Source organism: Coregonus lavaretus (assembly GCF_964263955.1).
Source record: "Coregonus lavaretus genome assembly, chromosome: 13".
Lineage (NCBI taxonomy): Eukaryota > Metazoa > Chordata > Actinopteri > Salmoniformes > Salmonidae > Coregonus > Coregonus lavaretus.
The window spans coordinates 28675750-28698872 of record NC_140000.1 but is presented as its reverse complement, the minus strand read 5'-3'; the positions used below and the strand labels follow the sequence as shown (position 1 = coordinate 28698872).

The following is a 23123-nucleotide window of genomic DNA, read 5'->3' as shown; positions in this document are numbered from 1 at the left end:
TATATCAAGGACGAGTTGGTCTCCCATGAACTGCCTTCCACTCTTGATGAAGCCATCGCACTGACTGTCAGGATCGACAGAAGGATACAGACCCGTCGTCGTGAGAGGGGGCGCCAAGGTCCACCTACTACCGGCATTCGGAGAGATCCGACTGGGCTCCTGTCATCTACTGCCACTCACCCAGGTCAGCTTGATCAGTCTGAGCCTATGGAGATTGGGCGAGCCTCCCTCACTCCTGCAGAGCGCCAGCGCCGCTTCACCTCAAACCTCTGCCTCTATTGTGGAGGTGAGGGACATCGTGTGGTAACCTGCCCTTTAAAGGGCCGAAGCTCACCGGGCATAGGGGGAGTCCGGTTGAGTTCAATGACCATCCAGTCCTCCGACCGCAAACCCCTGCTGCAAGTTCACCTCCGCCTCTCTGACTCAACTCACACCCTGGCTTCTCTGGTGGATTCTGGCGCCGAAGCCAACATAATGGACATCAAGCTGGCACGCCAACTGGGACTGGAGAACCTCCGTTTGACACCTCCTATTCCTGCCCGGGCACTGGACGGACACTTACTCGGATCGGTCACTCATGTCACGGCCCCGGTCTCGATGGGTCTGTCCGGAAACCATCAAGAAACTATCCAGTTTCACCTGCTCCCCTCTCCAGGCCAACCCCTCATCCTGGGTTACCCATGGCTCCGCCGGCACAACCCTCAGCTCGACTGGGTGACCGGGGTGATCAGGGAGTGGGGAGAGGACTGCCACCGAACCTGCCTGCTTGCTGCCGCACTACCCCCTCGGCCAGTACCTACTAACTCCGCTCCTGACCTCTCCAATGTCCCAGAATGCTACCATGGTCTCAGAGAGGTGTTTAACAAAGCAAGAGCCACATCTCTGCCCCCTCACCGACCGTACGACTGTGCCATCGACCTCCTCCCTGGAACAGCTCCTCCAAAGGGTCGTCTTTATTCGTTGTCTGCTCCTGAAAGAAAGTCCATGGAGGACTACATCAATGGCTCTCTGTCCGCAGGATTAATCCGTTCATCTTCATCTCCTGCTGGTGCTGGCTTCTTCTTTGTGGGGAAGAAGGACGGATCTCTTCGCCCCTGCATCGACTACAGGGGACTCAACGACATCACAGTGAAAAACCGTTACCCTCTGCCTCTGCTCACCTCTGCTTTTGAGTTGCTCCAGGGAGCCACTGTTTTTACCAAGTTGGATCTCAGAAACGCTTACCACCTAGTGCGGATCCGGGAGGGAGATGAATGGAAAACCGCATTCAATACACCAACAGGCCACTACGAGTATCTGGTTATGCCTTTTGGCCTCACCAATGCTCCTGCTGTGTTCCAGGCTCTAGTGAATGATGTACTGCGGGACATGTTAAACAAGTTTGTCTTCGTTTACCTGGATGACATCTTAATCTACTCCAGAAACCTGTCTGAACACACCCGCCATGTCCAGCAAGTCCTTCATCGTCTTCTGGAGAATTCCCTCTACGCCAAGGCAGAGAAATGTGAGTTTCACGTCAAGACAGTGGCCTTCCTGGGGTACATAGTGGCAGAGGGAAGTATCCAAATGGATCCTGCCAAAGTATCAGCAGTCACTTCATGGCCTGTTCCGGAGAACAGAAAGAAGCTGCAACAGTTTCTGGGGTTTGCTAACTTCTATAGGAAGTTTATCCGGAACTACAGTACCGTTGCTGCCCCTCTCACTGCTCTAACCAGCACCAAGCAACCCTTCACCTGGACCCCAGCAGCCGACAAAGCCTTCAGTACCCTCAAGGTGAGGTTCACCTCCGCTCCCATCCTCCAGATGCCTGATGTGGACCGGCAATTCATTGTGGAGGTGGACGCCTCGGATGTGGGAGTTGGTGCTGTGATTTCTCAGTGGGCTGCGGAGGATAGGAAGCTCCATCCCTGTGCCTTTTTCTCACGTCGGTTGTCCCCCTCTGAGTGCAATTACGACATAGGGAACCGTGAGCTGCTGGCTGTGAAGCTTGCCTTGGAGGAGTGGCGTCACTGGCTGGAGGGGTCCACCATTCCATTTCTCGTTTGGACCGATCATAAGAACTTGGAGTACATCCGCACGGCCAAACGGTTGAACTCCAGGCAGTCCCGCTGGGCCCTGTTCTTCACCAGGTTTAATTTCACTCTGTCATACCGGCCTGGATCACGCAACACCAAGCCAGACGCCCTCTCCCGTCAATTCCAGAAGGATGACACCCCCTCCAAGGACCCTGTGTCGATTCTGCCAAGTCCCTGCATCGTTGCAGCTCTGACCTGGGCTGTTGAGGAACAGGTGCTGGAGGCTCTCCGTAACCAGCCAGGTCCCAGCACTTGCCCAGCTGACCGCCTTTTTGTCCCCGAAGACCTGAGGTCCCAGGTCGTTCAGTGGGGACATGACTCCCGCCTAGCTTGTCACCCTGGCTCCACCCGCACTTACAACCTGCTCGCCCAGAGGTTCTGGTGGCCCTCTCTGAGGAAGGATGTACGGGAATTCGTCCAAGCCTGCCCCATCTGCAACCAACACAAGTCGTCCTGCCAGCCCCCAGCCGGATTGCTGCAGCCCCTGCCTGTGCCCAGACGTCCCTGGTCTCACATCGCCCTTGACTTTGTCACGGGGCTGCCCCCTTCAAGTGGCATGACCGTCATTCTCACCATCGTTGACCGTTTCAGCAAGATGGCACACTTCATTCCCCTCCCCAAGCTCCCAACCGCCAAGGAGACCGCCCAGGTGGTCCTGGAACACGTCTTCCGGATCCACGGACTGCCAAAGGATGTAGTTTCTGACCGTGGTCCACAATTCTCCTCCGCTTTTTGGAAGGAGTTCTGTCACCTGCTGGGAGCCACAGTCAGTCTGACTTCCGGATTCCATCCCCAATCCAATGGGCAGTCAGAGCGGGCTAATCAGGAGCTCGAGAAGGCACTGCGATGCATGACTTCACGCAACCCCCACTCCTGGTCGCAGCAATTGACATGGGTGGAGTACGCACACAATTCTCTGACCTGCTCTGCCATCGGTATGTCCCCTTTCCAATGTGTTTATGGATACCAGCCTCCTCTATTTGCCAGCCAGGAAGAGGAGGTTACTTGCCCATCTGCACTTGCTTTTGCCCGTCGATGTCGCCGCACCTGGTCACAAGCCCGAGCCACACTCCTCAGATCCGTTGCCAGCTACACTACCGGGGCCAACCGTCGGAGAATTCCTGCTCCCACCTACCATGTTGGTCAAAGGGTGTGGTTGTCATCGAAGAACCTGCCACTCAGGGTGGAGTCGCAGAAGCTGGCACCTCGGTTCATTGGCCCATTCCCTATCATAAGAGTGATTAGCCCAACTGCTGTCCGGCTCCAACTGCCTAATTCCCTGAGGGTGCACCCCACTTTCCATGTGTCTAAGATTAAGCCCATCCATGAGAGTCCGCTGGTCCCTGCTGCGCCTGGTCCTCCTCCTCCACGGCTCGTCGATGGTGGTCTGGTTTACACCGTCCGCCGCCTGCTTCGGTCCAGACGGAGGGTTAGGGGTCTCCAGTACCTCATTGACTGGGAGGGCTATGGACCTGAGGAGAGGACCTGGGTGCCAGCTAGTCGGATTGTGGATAGGACTCTCATCACCGCTTTCCACCAACGGCATCCTGATCAACCTGCAATCCGTAGGGGCCGCCCCAGAGGGGTCCCTAACCGTCCGGCCCGCTCGGCTTCCTGTCCTGTGCCTGATCCTGTCTCGGGACCTGTCCCATCTCCCGACCACGGCCCTCCGGCTTCCTCCGAGGATGAGGACGTTCACTCGGACCGTTCGGAGGAGTTCTAGCCCTCCTCCGGCTCCCCTCCTCCCGCCCGGCGTGGTGTTGCTCTTGGGACTTCTGGGGCCGTCCCTTGGGGGGGGGGTTCTGTCATGGGCCTCTCACTCCACCGGGTTACCACCTTAATTTTCTTCCACTCTGCTCACCACTCTCTCTACTCAGCCTAACTAGCTCCACCTGTCCCTGCTCTGCTCTGCTCTAATTACTCTGCCAGCTGCGCTGCATTACCCACTACCTCTCCCAGTATTTAAGGCCCTGTCTTTCAGCTCTCCGGTGTCAGATCGTCTGCAAAGCTCACACCCGGAACCTGTTTGCTCGCGCTTCTGGCTCACCCTGGTTTTGTGACCCCGGACCTGCCTGTTTTTTGGATACTCTTCTGCCTCAGGAGATCCAGACCTGCTTCTGCCATTACGACTCCTGACTACTCTTCAATCCCGGTAACTCTGACCAGCCTTCTGCCTTGCTACTACGTATTTTGGATTTCCCTTGAACTGTACTGCTGCCTGGTTTCATTCCGCCCTGTTGTGTCTGTGTCTCCCCCCCCCAGGACTTCTGGACCACCCACCACCGGCTTCATAGGACGCATCGCTGCCACTGGGGGGGGCACAGACCCAGCGCATTGGACGGGATCCCTGTTACCCCTGGAGCCTTCATTCACTCCCTACTTCCCTTTTCCCTTAAGTTTAATAAACTTTCTGGTGTGACGCAATTGTGGTCCTCTGGTCGTCTGTCTGAACCGTGATACTAACCACACCTTAAAGAAGTGTAGTGTTACATAATAGTTTAGGTTTTCACTCAGTCTGAGGACATGAATGGAAATGTAAAATACATGCTTATTTTAGGAGCACAACAATAAGCCTATACCCTGGTGAGTTCATATTTTACACATACAAAGGTTTATTTATACCCTCCACAATACACTATACTCTCTTTTTCTCTTAGGACTTAACATTTGTTTTGTATATCCCCTGTTAAATCGTCTAGAGTAAAAATCTGAAATCCATTCCAGTTTTCTTCTTTAATATGGAACAAATAATGCACAACGGCCTCCATTTGACAGTATCGTTTACCTCCTAACAAGGAAGCCAATGGGCTGTTCAAACATAAGCATAAGTTAATGTATCATAAAGTAAATGGTAGACATTAAAGTGTTAATTGCAAGTCTCTAATGGTAATTCGAGTTGTTGCCCGAAATGCTGTTTGCTAATGAGGTGTATAAACCTCACTGTTTTACCCACAAAAGGAAGTCAAAAGTTGGTAATGAAGGAGGAGAATAATAACTTCCTGTGTTATTTTAAAAGGCAGAATAGCACCCTGCGGACTATAACGGCTTTGTGGTGATATGGGTTTTCATACATTATGGAAACATAAACTCAAGATAAGTGCCATTATGACTTCCTCAAGCACTCCCGTATGGCAGAGCCGGTTTGAGCCTGTATAATAGCTAGGACATGTCAGCTCAGAATATCACTGAAGCTCCAGGCTGGAACAACCACAATGCGCCAAACTATTTCCGTATCTCATTCTTCTGCTGTGCTGGGTCTGCTCCTGTGTTTGCACATCTCTGAGGCTGAGTAGTGTGCTAAAACCAGCATGAAAGACACTTTAAAAAACAATGTGTGGATAGCTATATAGGCCTACTGTGTGTTTTTCTCCATCCCTGGTCTCAAATGTTGCATATCACTTACAGTGGGGAAAAAAAGTATTTAGTCAGCCACCAATTGTGCAAGTTCTCCCACTTAAAAAGATGAGAGAGGCCTGTAATTTTCATCATAGGTACACGTCAACTATGACAGACAAATTTAGGAAAAAAAATCCAGAAAGTCATATTTGTAGGATTTTTTATGAATTTATTTGCAAATTATGGTGGAAAATAAGTATTTGGTCACCTACAAACAAGCAAGATTTCTGGCTCTCACAGACCTGTAACTTCTTCTTTAAGAGGCTCCTCTGTCCTCCACTCGTTACCTGTATTAATGGCACGTGTTTGAACTTGTTATCAATATAAAAGACACCTGTCCACAACCTCAAACAGTCACACTCCAAACTCCACTATGTCCAAGACCAAAGAGCTGTCAAAGGACACCAGAAACAAAATTGTAGACCTGCACCAGGCTGGGAAGACTGAATCTGCAATAGGTAAGCAGCTTGGTTTGAAGAAATCAACTGTGGGAGCAATTATTAGGAAATGGAAGACATACAAGACCACTGATAATCTCCCTCGATCTGGGGCTCCACGCAAGATCTCACCCTGTGGGGTCAAAATTATCACAAGAACGGTGAGCAAAAATCCCAGAACCACACGGGGGGACCTAGTGAATGACCTGCAGAGAGCTGGGACCAAAGTAACAAAGGCTACCATCAGTAACACACTACACCGCCAGGGACTGAAATCCTTCAGTGCCAGACGTGTCCCCCAGTACATGTCCAGGCCCGTCTGAAGTTTGCTAGAGTGCATTTGGATGATCCAGAAGAGGATTGGGAGAATGTCATATGGTCAGATGAAACCAAAATATAACTTTTTGGTAAAAAATCAACTCGTTGTGTTTGGAGGACAAAGAATGCTGAGTTGCATCCAAAGAACACCATACCTACTGTGAAGCATGGGGGTGGAAACTTCATGCTTTGGGGCTGTTTTTCTGCAAAGGGACCAGGACGACTGATCCGTGTAAAGGAAAGAATGAATGGGGCCATGTATCGTGAGATTTTGAGTGAAAACCTCCTTCCATCAGCAAGGGCATTGAAGATGAAACGTGGCTGGGTCTTTCAGCATGACAAAGATCCCAAACACACCGCCCGGGCAACGAAGGAGTGGCTTCGTAAGAAGCATTTCAAGGTCCTGGAGTGGCCTAGCCAGTCTCCAGATCTCAACCCCATAGAAAATCTTTGGAGGGAGTTGAAAGTCTGTGTTGCCCAGCAACAGCCCCAAAACATCACTGCTCTAGAGGAGATCTGCATGGAGGAATGGGCCAAAATACCAGCAACAGTGTGTGAAAACCTTGTGAAGACTTACAGAAAACGTTTGACCTGTGTCATTGCCAACAAAGTGTATATAACAAAGTATTGAGAAACTTTTGTTATTGACCAAATACTTATTTTCCACCATAATTTGCAAATTAGTTCATTAAAAATCCTACAATGTGATTTTCTGGATTTTTTTTCTCATTTTGTCTGTCATAGTTGACGTGTACCTATGATGAAAATTACAGGCCTCTCTCATCTTTTTAAGTGGGAGAACTTGCACAATTGGTGGCTGACTAAATACTTTTTTTCCCCACTGTAGTACTCAATGGATTGCAGGATTTTGTCTCTTTATATCCGTGGAATCGGCTTTAGCTAACTGTTCGAGCCTGTAAAGATAGGGACTTTTTAGGCCTAATCTGCCCTGATTGAATATTAGCCCGAGTTTGAGCTGAGACTGGAATTAGGAGAGGTTTCAGTGGCAAATTCACTGACATATAAAAGAGGAGTTGCACGAGTAAATCACTTTTGAATTGGTTCTTTGGCTATACACATTTAATGAATTGAGTTACTTGGCCACAATTAGTAAGACTGGACTGGCATGCAGAGTGGAAGACATGGATATTTTTTAAAGCAGATCTTCTCTTCAGTTGCGTAGTCCTTTTTTTGGGGCTGTTTCACACAAGCTGTAACTAATATGTTTTTCAAATTCAAGCATATGCTCCTCAGTAGATCAGACAGAAGGACTTTATCAGGTGTTTTTCACGCTGGCTGCGATACACCGTGTTTGTGTACCTTTAAACGGATCCACCTCAAGTGCCAGCCAGCCCTGTGAATATTAAATGGCACTTTGGTAGTTACGCAGAAGGAGAAAGAGAGGAGGATGGGGGAGGAGAGTAGGGAAAGCGAATGACTGTGAACTCGACTTGCAAAATTAGATCGTTACCGACAGCCTACAGGACTGACTATATTATGGTAATGATATGTTCCAGAGTTGTCACGACAGTATGGAAGGGGCTTTTTTTTGCCCGGAGGGCACTACTCATGTGCAACTCCTTTTATTTGCTCTGATCTTTTTGTATTTATCTTAGTGAGATTACTCAGAGCAGAACTTCTCTGCCAGCATTATCAAGCTTTTATATTTCCATTGCCGACAAACCCCATGCTGGGCTTTCTTTTCCAAATTAATTGTAGCATTTGTGTTTTGCTACATTCCTAAGGGCACAAAACTGCAAAGATACCAGACCTGAAATAGCCATATGATAATCACGCTAGGATGCATATCTAGTTTGCTATTTTTAATGCTCTGGTTTCTGTACGTGTTTTAACCACCGAAAGGAGAAGATTATGAAGCCTAAATGGAAGTCTAAATGGAAGACATTGATCAAGAAATTGTATTTGATTGCTCTCCCAATTGTTTCTCTGTCATGCTCACACACATACTACACAGAAACTAACAACCTATCCTCTTTTCCTGCATTCAGAAAAGTGCTCCAATTACCTATTGTGTGTATGTAATAAGAGAAGAGTTGCAAGTGAAAATAATGTTTGTTGTAGTAGTGTAGGAGTGGAACAAGGCTGTGCTCTCTCTTCATTTCAACAATTCATAAGCTATGATATTCATAAGGTATTGGTATTTTTAGAACAAGGCCAACAGAGGGGGTGACAGGTGACAGTTTGGAGAATCTGACATCTTTTAATACGGAAAGGTTGCAGAACACAACACAATGTTTTTGTGTTAATCTTAGAGACTACTACTGAAACATATTGTTTAAATTCGATTACATTTGAGAAAAGAATCAACTTTTTGCATATTATTTATGTTCCAAACATAACACCAGGATGAAGTGAAACATATCCATCATAATTCCATAATTCCCAACAGAACGATTTGCCTTCTTAGACTTCTCTCTCCTACAATGTCAATTCATTTAGAGCCTGCCTCCACATCCCACCACTTCCTCTTTGCACAAACTCTCCCAATAACCTCATGGCGTATAGTGTGTCCAGAGGTGACACAGCCAATCAGCTAATGGAAATGTGTCCCGGTGGGCGCTAATGCAGCATGGTGGGCTTGTGGGAAGTCGGGGTCACGAGTTGCCGCAGTAGAGAGGTGAAGTCGAACACTTACACGCTTTTCATCTTCCCGCAGGTGGGGAAGTGGAGTGCGTCCGGAGGTCTCAACATCACCGAGGTCCCCAAGCGGAAAGGGGTGAACATCACCGACTCGCTGGCCAACCGTTCCCTGGTCATCACCACCATACTGGTAGGTCAGCTGACTTTGATCAGCCCTTCCTGAAATACCTCTCTTATACATATGTATGTCCTTCCCCCCCATAAGCTTTTCAGTGTAGGCTAGTGCCTGCTATAATGGAATTATTATATCAGACAGGTAAATAATTTCTCTCTCTCTCTCTCTCTCTCTCTCTCTCTCTCTCTCTCTCTCTCTCTCTCTCTCTCTCTCTCTCTCTCTCTCTCTCTCTCTCTCTCTCTCTCTCTCTCTCTCTCTCTCTCTCTCTCTCTCTCTCTCTCTCTCTCATGAGATGGTCGTTTATACACTACCAGTCAAAAGTTTGGACACACCTACTCATTCAAGGGTTTTTCTTTATTTTTACTATTTTTTACAAAGTAGAATAATAGTGAACTTCAAAACTATGAAATAACACATATTGAATCATGTAGTAACCAAAAAAGTGTGAGAGAGAGTCTTTTACAGGGATTGGCTGAGAAAACAATTTTCCCTTGCGAGTTACAGTTGAAGTCGGAAGTTTACATACACTTAGGTTGGAGTCATTAAAACTCGTTTTCAACAAACTATAGTTTTGCCAAGTGCATGACACAAGTAATTTTTCCAACAATTGTTTACAGACAGATTATTTTACTTATAATTAAATGTATCACATTTCCGGTAGGTCAGAAGTTTACATACACTAAGTTGACTGTGCCTTTAAACAGCTTGGAAAATTCCTGAAAATTATATCATGGCTTTAGAAACTTCTGCTAGGCTAATTGACATAATTTGAGTCAATTGGAAGTGTACCTGTGGATGTATTTCAAGGCCTACCTTCAACCTCAGTGCCTCTTTGCTTGACATCATGGGAAAAGCAAAAGAAATCAGCCAAGACCTCAGAAAAAAATATTGTAGACCTCCACAAGTCTGGTTCATCCTTGGGAGCAATTTCCAAATGCCTGAAGGTACCACGTTCATCTGTACAAACAATAGTACACAAGTATAAACACCATGGGACCACGCAGCCGTCATACCGCTCAGGAAGGAGACGCGTTCTGTCTCCTAGAGATGAACGTACTTTGGTGCGAAAAGTACAAATTAATCCCAGAACAACAGCAAAGGACCTTGTGAAGATGCTGGAGGAAACAGGTACAAAAGTATCTATATCCACAGTAAAACGAGTCCTATATCGACATAACCTGAAAGGCCGCTCAGCAAGGAAGAAGCCACTGCTCCAAAACCGCCATAAAAAAGCCAGACTACGGTTTGCAACTGCACATGGGGACAAAGATGGTACTTTTTGGAGAAATGTCCTCTGGTCTGATGAAACAAAAATAGAACTGTTTGGCCCTAATCACCATCGTTATGTTTGGAGGAAAAGGGGGAAGGATTGCAAGCCGAAGAACACCTTCCCAACCGTGAAGCACGGGTTGGCAGCATCATGCTGTGGGGGTGCTTTGCTGCAGGAGGGACTGGTGCACTTCACAAAATAGATGGCATCATGAGGAAGGAAAATTGTGGATATTTTGAAGCAACATCTCAAGACATCAGTCAGGAAGTTAAAGCTTGGTCACAAATGGGTCTTCCAAATGGACAATGACCCCAAGCATACTTCCAAAGTTGTGGCAAAATGGCTTAAGTACAACAAAGTGAAGGTATTGGAGTGGCCATCACAAAGCCCTGACCTCAATCCTATAGAAAATGTGTGGGCAGAACTGAAAAAGCGTGTGCGTGCAAGGAGGCCGACAAACCTGACTCAGTTACACCAGCTCTGTCAGAAGGAATGGGCCAAAATTCAGCCAACTTATTGTGGGAAGCTTGTGGAAGGCTACCCGAAACATTTGACCCAAGTTAATCAATTTAAAGGCAATGCTACCAAATACTAATTGAGTGTATGTAAACTTCTGACTCACTGGGAATGTGATGAAATAAATAAAAGCTGAAATAAATCATTCTCTCTACTATTATTCTGACATTTCACATTCTTAAAATAAAGTGGTGATCCTAACTGACCTAAGACAGGGCATTTTTACTAGGATTAAATGTCAGGAATTGTGAAAAACAGAGTTTAAATGTATTTGGCTAAGGTGTATGTAAACTTCCGACTTCAACTGTATGTATAATTTACATTTGGCAAAATAACATACACTACATCTCCTTTTAACATGGTCCACGTTAGAAGGTTGAAAAAACATTTTTGGCCTTGAGGCCCTCTCTGCTACCACCACTCCGACCGGGAAATCAGAGATATCTGTCAAATTAATCACAGTGAATTAACCAAACACCACCTGGAATTTACCTCGCCAATTTGAATCCAGGTTGGATTGTAAAAGGATGTACTGTAGATCATCATTATGTCACATTAAGATCACAGTGGGGATGTGAGGCATTTGCAGTGCAAGGAGCCCATAGAGAAGAAGACATGGAGCCACAATGGACCAGTCTATAAAATATCCATTAATTACATGTTAGGAAATAAACAGGTGTTCTCTCCCACCAACTCTCCACATTCATTTGCAGATCGTCTATTGTGTATATTTAAGCCTGTCAACTGGGAGGTTAGAGGGTCTTTGTGGCGCTATCACCGAGGTGCTGACAATGAACATCCCCCACAAGCTTATTCTGGACGGACACACAAGTTATCAAAAATGATAAACACTCTCATTAAGTCTGGATTGGAGCGCAAGGCTGTAATTATGACCGAGTGAGGTTTAGAAGAGATATAATCAGTGCCTTCTGGTGCCAACCATGGGGAGTAGCAACTTCAATCACAAAGACAAGAAATAGAACCATAAAACAGGTGGTGTTTAGAGCTGCACCCAAAAATAAATACACAAAATAATATGATTTAGGGTCAGTTTCTTTGAGCCAGATTAAGCCTATTCCTGGACTAAAAAACACTTCCAATGGAAATTCCCCATTGGACATGCTTTACAATCCAGGAGTAGGGTTTAGGTCCAAACCAGGCACCTGCATGGATCACCTGCATCTTTTGACAGTGTGCGATGGTTTAGGAGTATTTTAGGAATCAACACTTTTAGATTGTAAAAGCAGATTTAGAATTGAGCATCAGCGGTACTAATATCAGTGTCTGTGTTTTCTCCATTCTGAGCTTAATGACATTGCATCAAACTGATCTCAGCGATCCGCAAATAAGACGTCTGACAGTTTTATGGTGATAACTTCTCTTATTCTACAAAGAGATTAAGATATTTAATGCGTTTCCCAGCTCTCACATTAATTGTTTTCACTCCATTGCCTGTAACTGTGTCTGCATATCTCCTTCCCCGTTCTCTTATGTACACCCATGCTGCGCTAGAGAGTGTGAAACTGGTTTAAACACTTTGATTTGAGTCCAAACCTTGGGGAATTTAAAGAGTTGGGAAGGCTAGAAACAGATGGTAATGACTTTTTTCTACCCCCCTCAACACGCAAACTTTTTGATAAAGATAATTGGATGACTTGAACAAAGTTTTCCTCTAAGCTCTTGCTTTCTATCTAAATGCATTATAATCAAGTATTCCTTAGTTATCATTTATTTAAAGGGACGTCCTAATTGCGAACGGACAACTAGCTACATATTAAGATTGCAACCAATTATTTATTTGAAAAATGTCTGTCCCTGAGATGGTATTTTGGGTGTAGAAAAGGACACCCGTGAAGTGTTTACCATCAAGGCAACATGATTCGAAACAACAGTCAAATTGATTTCCATATTTCGCCACAGCATTATTATAATATACATCAATCACTTTCTTGGGTAAACCGTGTTATGACTGGTTATTTCCCCCTCTTTAACGGCTTTTCTAGCAGCTTTGTGTCACACAAAGACGTGGCCGATGGGAATACAAAAGCAGAGGTCACCTTGACTGGAGAATCAATTACTCTGCTTATGAACAGACTTTATGAATTGTATGTCTGGCCATCGGAAGCAATAAATAAATTGCCCATGAGGAAGTGGACCACCATGTCTTTAAAAAATGCACAGCGGGATATGTGTTTGGCCCTATTTTGCAGACAGATAGTGGCAGACACTAAATAAAGGGACATATCGAGCCATCCGCCATCCTTTCTTTGAGATTTTAGCCATTGTTCATGCAGGCAATAGGCATCACCTTGGTTACTCTGCCTTGTGAGACCAGTGACGATAGAGACAACAACATTGCAGGCATGTTCCATTTCATTGCAGCATTCTGTTCCTAATCAAGCTTTTATTCAACCTGATATTATGTGGAGCCAGGGAGAATATTACAGGGCAGTAAAGACCGCTGGCTCTCTGACCATAAACTGCATTGCACTGTAGTATACAATGTCTACAAGGGGCAGTGGGCAGGGATGTGGGAGGGGGAATGGCCAGGGAGGGTTGGCTGGCTGCAGAGGTTATTTTGGAGTGCCTAGATTCCCCATCTATTGTATAGCAAAGAGACTTCCCATTGTGTGCTGTACATTTCTCAGATTGCACAGCACAGCATAGCCACCACTTAAATCAGTTAGATTTTCCTGTCGACATACATTCTGTTAATGCAAGGAAAACCATTGCACTCGTCCATATTTAAACATACAGTGTAGCTAACCACACATTGGACTGGAGTCTCCCTGTCGCTCCCTGTTAGACGGAACAAGGACTTATCAGCCCAGATCACTTTGCCTCAATTAGGTGCATGTGCTGAAGAACAAATGGAAAAAGCTGACCTCAACGCTGGTTTCCATTTGATTTTTTGTGTCTGTGCAGGAGGAGCCATATGTCATGCTTAAGAAGTCTGACAAGGCGCTGGTGGCCAATGACCGTTTCGAGGGATTCTGTATCGACCTGCTCAAGGAGCTGGCCAGCATCCTGGGCTTCACCTACGAGATCCGCCTGGTGCCTGATGGGCGGTACGGATCGCAGGACGACAAGGGCCAGTGGAACGGCATGATCAAGGAGCTGATGGAACACGTGAGTTGGACTACCAGTTACCTTTTGACTGTTACTACTACTGTCTACTATTGCTTATAGCCAGTGCTCAACATTGTACATTATTAGATGTTTTGACTACAGATTCAATAAGTTACCTCTGAGACAAACCCGTTTCAAATAATTTGTCTTGTTTGTTGGGACCCTGTTTTTGTCTGTTAGGATCTGGTTTGAAACTTATCACAATCAAAATTAATGTGTTGTTTTACAACAAATATATTTAAGACATACTATGAAGAATAAAAGTATAGCATTTTGCCTGGAAAAATACACAGTGCTACCATTGAGGACAACACCAACAACAATATCACCTACAGTGTGCGAAAGAAACATATTGAAGTTGGTTTTGAAAGCATCAAATGAAAGCATCAAAGGTTGTTAAAATATAGCTGACATTGACAACAAGGACAGTGCCCTGCTGGCATTTTCAGTGTCCCTCCCCATCGCCCTCTCCCTGTCCTCAGCCCCCCTGGTCAACGATGTGCTCGGCTGAAAAAGTTGTAATAGCTTAAGTGGCATTTAGAGGGCGGGAGTCGGACGGTACGTGTCAATGGCTAGGTGCTGAAAGGGTTAGTAAAGTTGGGCTAGCGCCGCAGCACTTAATCTCTACCTTAGCCAGATCCAGCTTTTATCAGATCCAGGTTGATATCAGTAACCTTGAGGGGGAACTAAGAGATTATGGCAGGAAATGTTGCTTATAGAATTACAAGCTTTCTTCATAATGAACAGTAAACATAGGATAGCATGTATGTTATTATATCTTACTCTTTCCTATTATTATTATTATTATTATTATTATTATTAGTATTATTATTATTATTGTTATTGTTATTATTACTGTATTCTGCATTGTTGGAAGGGCCTGTAAGTAAGCATTTCACTGTTAGTCTACACCTGTTGTTTACGACGCATGTGACAATTAAAATTTGATTTGATTTGACAGAGGTTAATGTTACCAATAGCCACTATCTAGACAGTAGCCTGGATATACACACTGATTTCAGCTTTTCACTTTTGTTTTAAGGGAAACAATGTGATTCACTCTGGGTTTCAAAACTATCTAGACAGTAGAGCACATTTGAAAACAACAACCAGTTTCAGAGCACCTGTATCTATCTCCATTCATATATCCCATGCTGTGAAATGTACTTTGTACTGTACTCAGTGCACTCCAACACATTTGCCCCTTATAGCGTGTTATGGGCAACACATACTTAGTACAATGCAGATGAATTCAAGCCCTGTGGTCCTCCATTTTGTGTTTTATGGTTTGAGTTCACTCTCAGAAGTTCCTCACAGTTAAATAGTTGGCTGAAGAGGTCTCTGTGCCCAGTAATTCCTATACACTTATCTTGGCTTTGGTAGAACTGAGAATGCTACCTGATCTTTGTACAGTTCTACTGTATTTGGGTCTATATTGCTTCCATGAGAGTAATGTCAGCTGATAGTAGAGGAATCAAGAACACCAATGTTACATTGAGATATTACGTACTGTAGGTCTATCCTCATCATGGTTGTATAATACAGTAATATAGGATTAGATTTAGATCTAGTATGTTCCCTACACAGTCTGTAAAGGGTAAGTGCGCTATAGACTGTCTCCATGTGCTACTGCTCTTTATTTGAATGGCCTACACTGCATCACCACTGCTATATGGATTTATTTAGCTGGTTCTATTTTGTGGCTCAGAGCTTTTCTTCCTCCTGTCTATACTGATAAGCTGATCTTGAATCAGCAGACCTGAAAGTCAACTTTGGAACCAGCTCAAGAGAACTGACCTGGGATTGCCACAAGAAGCTTGGATGGATATTGGTTTCCGTACAAGTAAACCAACAACCTTATCCCTAAGGATTGGAATCATGGCTGTGGTGCTGTATTCTGTTTATCCCAAACCAGAATCACCATGCGTCATTGGCTAATGTGTTGGCAGGTTTGACATCCAATGGAAGTCATGGATATGTTTCTAGGATGCTTTTATGCAAATTAACAATGGAATGAGCTCAGATGACTCTGACAGCCAACAAATCTTTCTGAAAACCAAACATAAATAGTACACAGGGAATGGGGGGGTATTTATTAATAGACACTGGTAACGTTATTTCTGTTAAATATATTTCCATCAGATATTTATTAACCCCTAAAAAAATGTTGTGTTGGGATGACCATGCTACATTACAACGCTGCCGTGTACTAGTGACAACTCACCCAACGGGTCACCTAGTTAGATAAATTCATCGGTTTAAGGAAGACGACAAGCAAAACAAAGCCGTCTGGTTGTTTTTAGCTGATTCATCCTGTCAGCCCACAATCTCACATAAATCATAGTTTCATTACTCAATGGTGCAGTACTCGTGTGGGTTTATTAAAAGCAGTTGTAAGCCTTCATTCATCTTTGTAGGTCACCGAGCCCTGTCAAACAAAAAAGCAAATGTGGAATGACAAAAATAAAGTATTTGTTGGTATGTCTGATGTCAACTGATGTCAACATGTAGGAAGGAGTGAAAAACGAAAAACATGCATGTAGCTGGGTTAGTGTTTTTATATACATTTCCTGAGATTGTACTATTGAATAAACAAATAATTAAGTATTGCAGTGTGTCTCACCCACAAGTATAACTTTGTGTGCATCACGTGAATATCTTGTGTATGTGCATAATATACATGATTAATTGGCCATTGTGTAAATACAAATGGGATAAATCTTGAATGAGAAAGAGTGTGTGTGTTGTGGCTAATTAAATACAAAAAGCCTTTTCGTGCCCATGTAGCATAGCGGCCTTTATTTTCCTCAGAGTCGTCAAAGCTCACTACAAAGCCAAAGGGCATTGTGGGAAAGGCGCTAAATTATGCAACAGGTCATGTTAAACTTGATTTAGTCACAATAGATGATCCAATTAATCATGATGTTGATGCCAGTATTAATAGCTGGCTTAACACATCATTTGTTTCTGTCGGGGCGAATAATCTCTTGCTCCTACAGATACACATGAAGGTTATGGCAAGACCACGGCACGCCACGGCAAGCCACGCATCTCATTGTCTACATGTAGCAATAGCAGACTGGATTTGGGACCTTGGCAAGAAATTGGATTGAAAAGGGGCTTTATTTGCAATCCTAGACATGTACATGCACGTGGGGTCTCTATCTGAGGGTTGCAGACCTGATTGGTTTTACAGTGGAACGCGGAGATGGTTTTGACTACTGAGGGCAGGATAGTGGTCAGAGCTGTCATTTTGACGGACAGGCAGCATGACTTTCAATTGCGTCAACAGTCACAGCTACATTATTCTGCTACATTATAGTGTTTTTGTGCTTTAAAAATCTACTTGAAGGATAGGATGATGTTATAGTAATGCAAATGCCATTATCACTCTGAAATCCTTTCATTTCAAGGAGGACGTACTGTAGAGTCAGACGACGGAATTACCAGGCCAACATTTCTATAGTCATATATGCAAATTGAAACAGTGGTGGACAATGAGGCAGTTGGAGCACCGTATGCAAATCTTTGTAAAACAATCATCGAATTAAGAGGTACAGGAAATGTGGTGAACTGTGTCATTTGTGAGGCAAATGTGCTCCGGCGCTGTCCGAGATTATCATTCAATAAACCTATTAGACTAAATAATCAAGCCCCACAAATCTTAAAACCAATAAATGTCAAGGGACTGCAAGTAACACAGATTGTTATAGATTGTTACAGTTAACCTCTGCTGGGAGTGTTGAGCTAGGTGTAATTGTATGAATCCTACAGAATGTCATCAGGTGTGGTAGTATGGAGGTAGCACAGTGCTAAGCTTACAATACCATCTGCTCGCCCACAGATAACACAGAGCCATGTGGCACTCAGCAGGGTACTATCAGGTTATCACACGTGTGCCCGGCAATACGTGTCTAAGCAGAAAATAGCCGTGTGGCGTGTATATTAGCCCACCATAGGGATGGCTGAGATTGGCTGGGATCACCTGCTGCTAGGTCTTCCGGTTGAGTGGCAGCTAGCTTGAAAGTGGCGGTCGGCAGCAGAGAACAGAGGAAGCGGGTGTGTGTTGTAAACATAAATGTTTAATGAGGGCACAGTTGATTGCACCACATGACAGATTGGCTGTGCCCACACTGTCTCTCTTTGGTATGCTGTCCATACATTGCAAATGACAATTATTTGGGAGGGAAATCAATTTACACTTTGTATTTGATTGTCCTAATAATAATGTTGGGTTGGGTGGTACTTGTCATACAAATCAGCTACATTTGTTCCTTGGAATACTTGTGACCTTATAGGGAGCAGGATTCTGCTAATTCAGACCTTCATATGATATACAGGACTAGACATCCTCCACATTTGCCAATGTACACACCAATACCTAATTGAACTGACCTCCATCAGAGATGTTCTGGTACTAGCATACTGAGCACTGTTTCTTTGCCACCACTCAAAAAGGAAGAAAAAGAGTGACCCAAACCCCTTTGTGAGTTTCCTTCGTTTCCGAGTAAGGGATCTATCCAAGCGTGAACCAAGCAGCTGGTTTCATTAACCTCCTGTCCAACCCTGACGTGTGGGAGGTGTGGGGGGAGTCAATGTAAATGGTGACCTTCTGAATATGCAGCCAGACGCAAAATCGGGCGCCGCAACGTTCACCGTCAGACCCTGCCATGTCCATGGCTCCCAGGGCAGTATCTCATAGAGCTATATTAGGCTAGTCAGAAGGCACCAGGCTCCAGATAGTGGAGGCATGGGGAGAAGCTGTTTGGAAAGCATGTGGGAATGGCCATTGTTTCTTGTGATTCATTGGGGCAGGTGTTCGTTGTTTCTTATGTAGAGAGCGGGAAAAAATATTAGAGAAAAATTGGAGGGAGGGGAAGTACTCTGCAAAATTACTTTGGTGTAAAGTTCAACAGAACTTTGATTTTATCAAATTCTGTCATATGTTACAGGACTTAATACTTGTTATGAAACTAACAATGTAATGTACTTTATTTTCCTCAAACTGGTTTTCAAGTTTCATGTACTTTTTTGGCGTAACAACAATGGTTCATGCAGATCTATGTTTTTCAAAGATACCTGAAGAACATATGAAAGTACAAGCAAAAGACCGGAAGCTCTGTCACGCCCTGGCTCTGGGGACTCTAATATGTTGAGCCAGGGTGTGTAAAGTCTATGTGTTTTGTTCTAGGTTTCACTTTCTAGTATTGTTGTTCTATGTTGGCCAGTGTGGTTCTCAATCAGAGGCAACGTGATTCAGCTGTTGCTTGTTGTCTGTGATTGAGAACCATACTTTAGCAGCCTGTTTCCCCACAGAGTTTGTGGGATCTTGTTTCGAGTCTGTTGTGTTAGACCGTGAACTGTCACGTTTTCGTTTTGTTGGTTTTCATCGTGTCTCTAATAAAGAGTATGTTTGCCTGCAACGCTGCGCCTTGGTCCTCATCTCTGTTCGACGATCGTGACAGAAGATCCCACCAAGACTGGACCAAGCAGCAAGTCCAGGAGCCAGCGCCTGAGAGATCTCTAGCGGATCTCCTTCGCCTCCTCGACTGGGTCAAGCCATGTGAGGAAGAGAGGGGCCTGACGTGGAGGCAGAAGGGCGAAAGGCTGGCGAGAAGCATGGAGACCTGGTCCACGGGTAGGAGTGAAGCCCATAAAATTTTTAGGGGGGGGGCTAACGCCGTGGACGACGGGGCAGCAGGAGGCCGCCAGGTTACGGGAGTCACTGGTCACCAGGGGGAAGGAGGATGTAGAGGCACGGCGAGAGGTACTGGCGTGTGTTGCCAGTCCGGTCCGGCCTGTTCCTGATCCCCACGTAGGGCCAGTGGTGTGTGTTCCCAGTACGGTCCGGCCTGTTCCTGCTCCCCGCACCAAGTCTGTGGTGCGCGTCGCCAGCCCAGTCCGGCCCATTCCTGCTCCCCGCACCAAGTCAGTGGTGCGTTTCGTCAGCCCTGTCCGGCCCATTCCTGCTCCCCGCACCAAGTCAGTGGTGCGTTTCGTCAGCCCTGTCCGGCCCGTTCCTGCTCCCCGCACCAAGTCAGTGGTGCGCGTCGTCAGCCCGGTCCGGCCCATTCCTGCTCCCCGCACCAAGTCAGTGGTGCGTTTCGTCAGCCCAGCTCGGCCCGTTCCTGCTCCCTGCACCAAGTCAGTGGTGCGCTTCGTCAGTCCGGCACGGCCCGTTCCTGCTCCCCGCACCAAGTCAGTGGTGCGCTTCGTCAGCCCGGTCCGGCCCGCTCCTGCTCCCCGCACCAAGTCAGTGGTGCGTTTCGTCAGCCCGGCTCGGCCCGCTCCTGCTCCCCACACCAAGCCAGTGGTGTGCGTCGTCAGTCCGGCACGGCCCGTGCCTGTTCCACCGGTGGCTGGTCCGGCACCGGTCAGATGCTTCACGCCGGAGCTGGAGCAATCCGCTCCACCAGTGTGCAGTCCAGCTCCGGCCAGCGGGGCCAGACCGGACCAGGGGTACTTTGGGGGGTTGGAGAGGGAGCGGGGATCAGGCCCGGAGCCGGATCCGCCGCCTAAGCGGAGTGCCCACCCGGTCCCTCCCCTGTGGTATTTGGTGGGCGCGGTCGGAGTCCGCGCCTTTAGGGGGGGGTACTGTCACGCCCTGGCTCTGGGGACTCTAATATGTTGAGCCAGGGTGTGTAAAGTCTATGTGTTTTGTTCTAGGTTTCACTTTCTAGTATTGTTGTTCTATGTTGGCCAGTGTGGTTCTCAATCAGAGGCAACGTGATTCAGCTGTTGCTTGTTGTCTGTGATTGAGAACCATACTTTAGCAGCCTGTTTCCCCACAGAGTTTGTGGGATCTTGTTTAGAGTCTGTTGTGTTAGACCGTGAACTGTCACGTTTTCGTTTTGTTGGTTTTGATCGTGTCTCTAATAAAGAGTATGTTTGCCTGCAACGCTGCGCCTTGGTCCTCATCTCTGTTCGACGATCGTGACAAGCTCAAATCAAATCAAATGTTATTTGTCACATGCGCCGAATACAACAAGTATAGACATTACCGTGAAATGCTTACTTTTTTTTATTTTACCTTTATTTAACTAGGCAAGTCAGTTAAGAACAAATTCTTATTTACAATGACGGCATACACAGGCCAAACCCGGACGACGCTGGGCCAATTGTGCGCCGCCCTATGGGACTCCCAATCACGGCCGGTTGTGATACAGCCTGGAATCGAACCAGGGGGTTTGTAGTGACGCCTCAAGCACTGAGATGCAGTGCCTTAGACCGCTGCGCCACTCGGGAGTCCTTTCCCAATAATGCAGTTAAAAATTTAGAAAATTAACAAATAGATACAAATAAAATAGTAACAAAATAAAATAACACTAAAATAATAATATTACAGGCTATTTACAAGGATCACCGATACCGAGTCAGTGTACTGGGGTACAGGGTAGTTGGGTGATTGATTGAGGCAATATGTACATGTAGGTTTGGTTAGGTGATTGATTGAAGTACTATGTACATGTAGGTAGGGGGTGAAAAGCAGAAAGTCCGGGTAGCCGTTTAATTAACTGTTCAGCAGTCTTATGGCTTTGGGGTAACAAAGGTAATAAAGCTAACGAAAGGGTCTGATCGTTTGACTGATCGTCTCTTCTCTTGTCTCCCCTACAGAGAGCTGACTTGGCTGTGGCCCCTCTTACCATCACCTACCTGCGTGAGAAGGTCGTGGACTTCTCCAAGCCCTTCATGAGCATGGGCATCAGCATCCTGTACCGCAAGCCCAACACCACCAACAACGGATTCTTCTCCTTCCTCAACCCCATGACCCCTGACATCTGGGTCTACATCCTGCTGGCCTACCTAGGCGTCAGCTGTGTCCTCTTCGTCATCGCCAGGTGAGTCCCAGACTTTTCTTGGCTACCTCCCTGGCTACTTCCTGTTCTACCTGTCTGTGTGTGTTTGTGTTTATTGAACTTATTGAGAGTGATATCTTTTGTTTATTCTACTTGTAGTGCTAAGTTACAGTTGCAAGCACTAAAAAGTTAATTAAAAAAAGAACTTGTACTGCAATACAGTTTTTTGTGACAAAACACTGTCTCTCACGAGGAGAGCACCATGTTGAACATGCCAAAACCACAGCACAACCTAACGTTTTAATGCCCGCAACAGTGTATGGTTGCAGCTATGTGGAAATGTTTTATCTGGAAAGATATAGTGCACAAAATGTGGCTGGCCAATCCGAATCTCTGCAGAACTGAGTGAGTCAATGATGGTCTCAAGTGATTCCATCAGTTGGGGATAAGGAGAGGTCTCTGCTCTGCGGTAGGGCCATGTTCAATTGGTACAAGTCCAACATTTAGTGTGAGCTGGTGGGTAGTGATCAAGGCAGTTATGTCAGCGTGGGTGCTCTGTGGAGCCCAGCAGTGGAAGAAAAGGATGAGAGTAGCAAACCACCAGTGAAGTTATACACTCCAATTCAAAGCATTTCCTGTATAATTTCTCTGCAGTTGTGGCGCTTCTTTGAACAACCTTCATCTTTCAAATGTATACAAATAAATACCTGCCGATACCTGGAGAAATAAATTAGATTAATAAAAAATGAAAATGGCATCTTTTCCACATTCTCCACAAATCATTGAAAATCATTGAAAGTGGAATGTATTAGTAATGCCTGAAATTAGTATGGATTGAGATCATTGAAGAAGTATCTATGATTTGTTTTCTGTTTCCCTATGTGTTCCAAATGGGTTCCTGAGAACTTTCTATGGAATTATTTACACAAGAGAGAAATAAAATAACCCATGTGCCACTTGCAGGCATCCTCCTCACCTTGGGTGGTCATTGTCAATGCTTCTCACCGCTTCCTGGTGCCTCCAAATGCAGAGTGGTGCTTGAGGAAGTTCTGAGAATGTGGAGCTTTTGAAGGGGCTTGGGGTTCTGAGAGGAGCCAGCTGCACTCCCATTATGTCTTGAGACAAGCTCACGAGCTCGTTTTAGCACCCTGTTCTATAAGTACAAGTAGAAAATCATCTCTGACTGTTGCATCATTCTTTGGAGACCTGCCTAGAAAGTGAGCAGAAGTGCTTTGAGCCAAAATAATGATCAAATAGCAGTTTGATGTATGGGTGTTTGAGATGTTGAAAAAACCAGAACGCTTTGACGAAAGAGGCAAATGTATGTGTTCAATATCAGGTAGGCACATACTGTACTGATAGTCTATAGTTGAAAACAATTCAGACAACTTGAAGTCAAAAGCTTTTCTG

General features: G+C 45.6%; 1 protein-coding gene across 2 annotated transcripts in view; it reads left to right on the top strand.

The window, feature by feature from the left end:
* The window catches only part of LOC311139705 (glutamate receptor ionotropic, kainate 3-like), a gene marked incomplete at both ends in the record, with an annotated part of 138856 nt that overhangs the window by 96395 nt on the left and 19338 nt on the right, over positions 1–23123 (top strand). For both annotated transcript variants that reach the window (XM_084174625.1, XM_084174626.1), the window contains 3 exons: positions 8904–9017; positions 13714–13917; positions 21532–21755. In XM_084174625.1, the coding sequence (XP_084030751.1) occupies positions 8904–9017; positions 13714–13917; positions 21532–21755 (542 nt within the window). The remainder of the gene's footprint in view (positions 1–8903; positions 9018–13713; positions 13918–21531; positions 21756–23123) is intronic.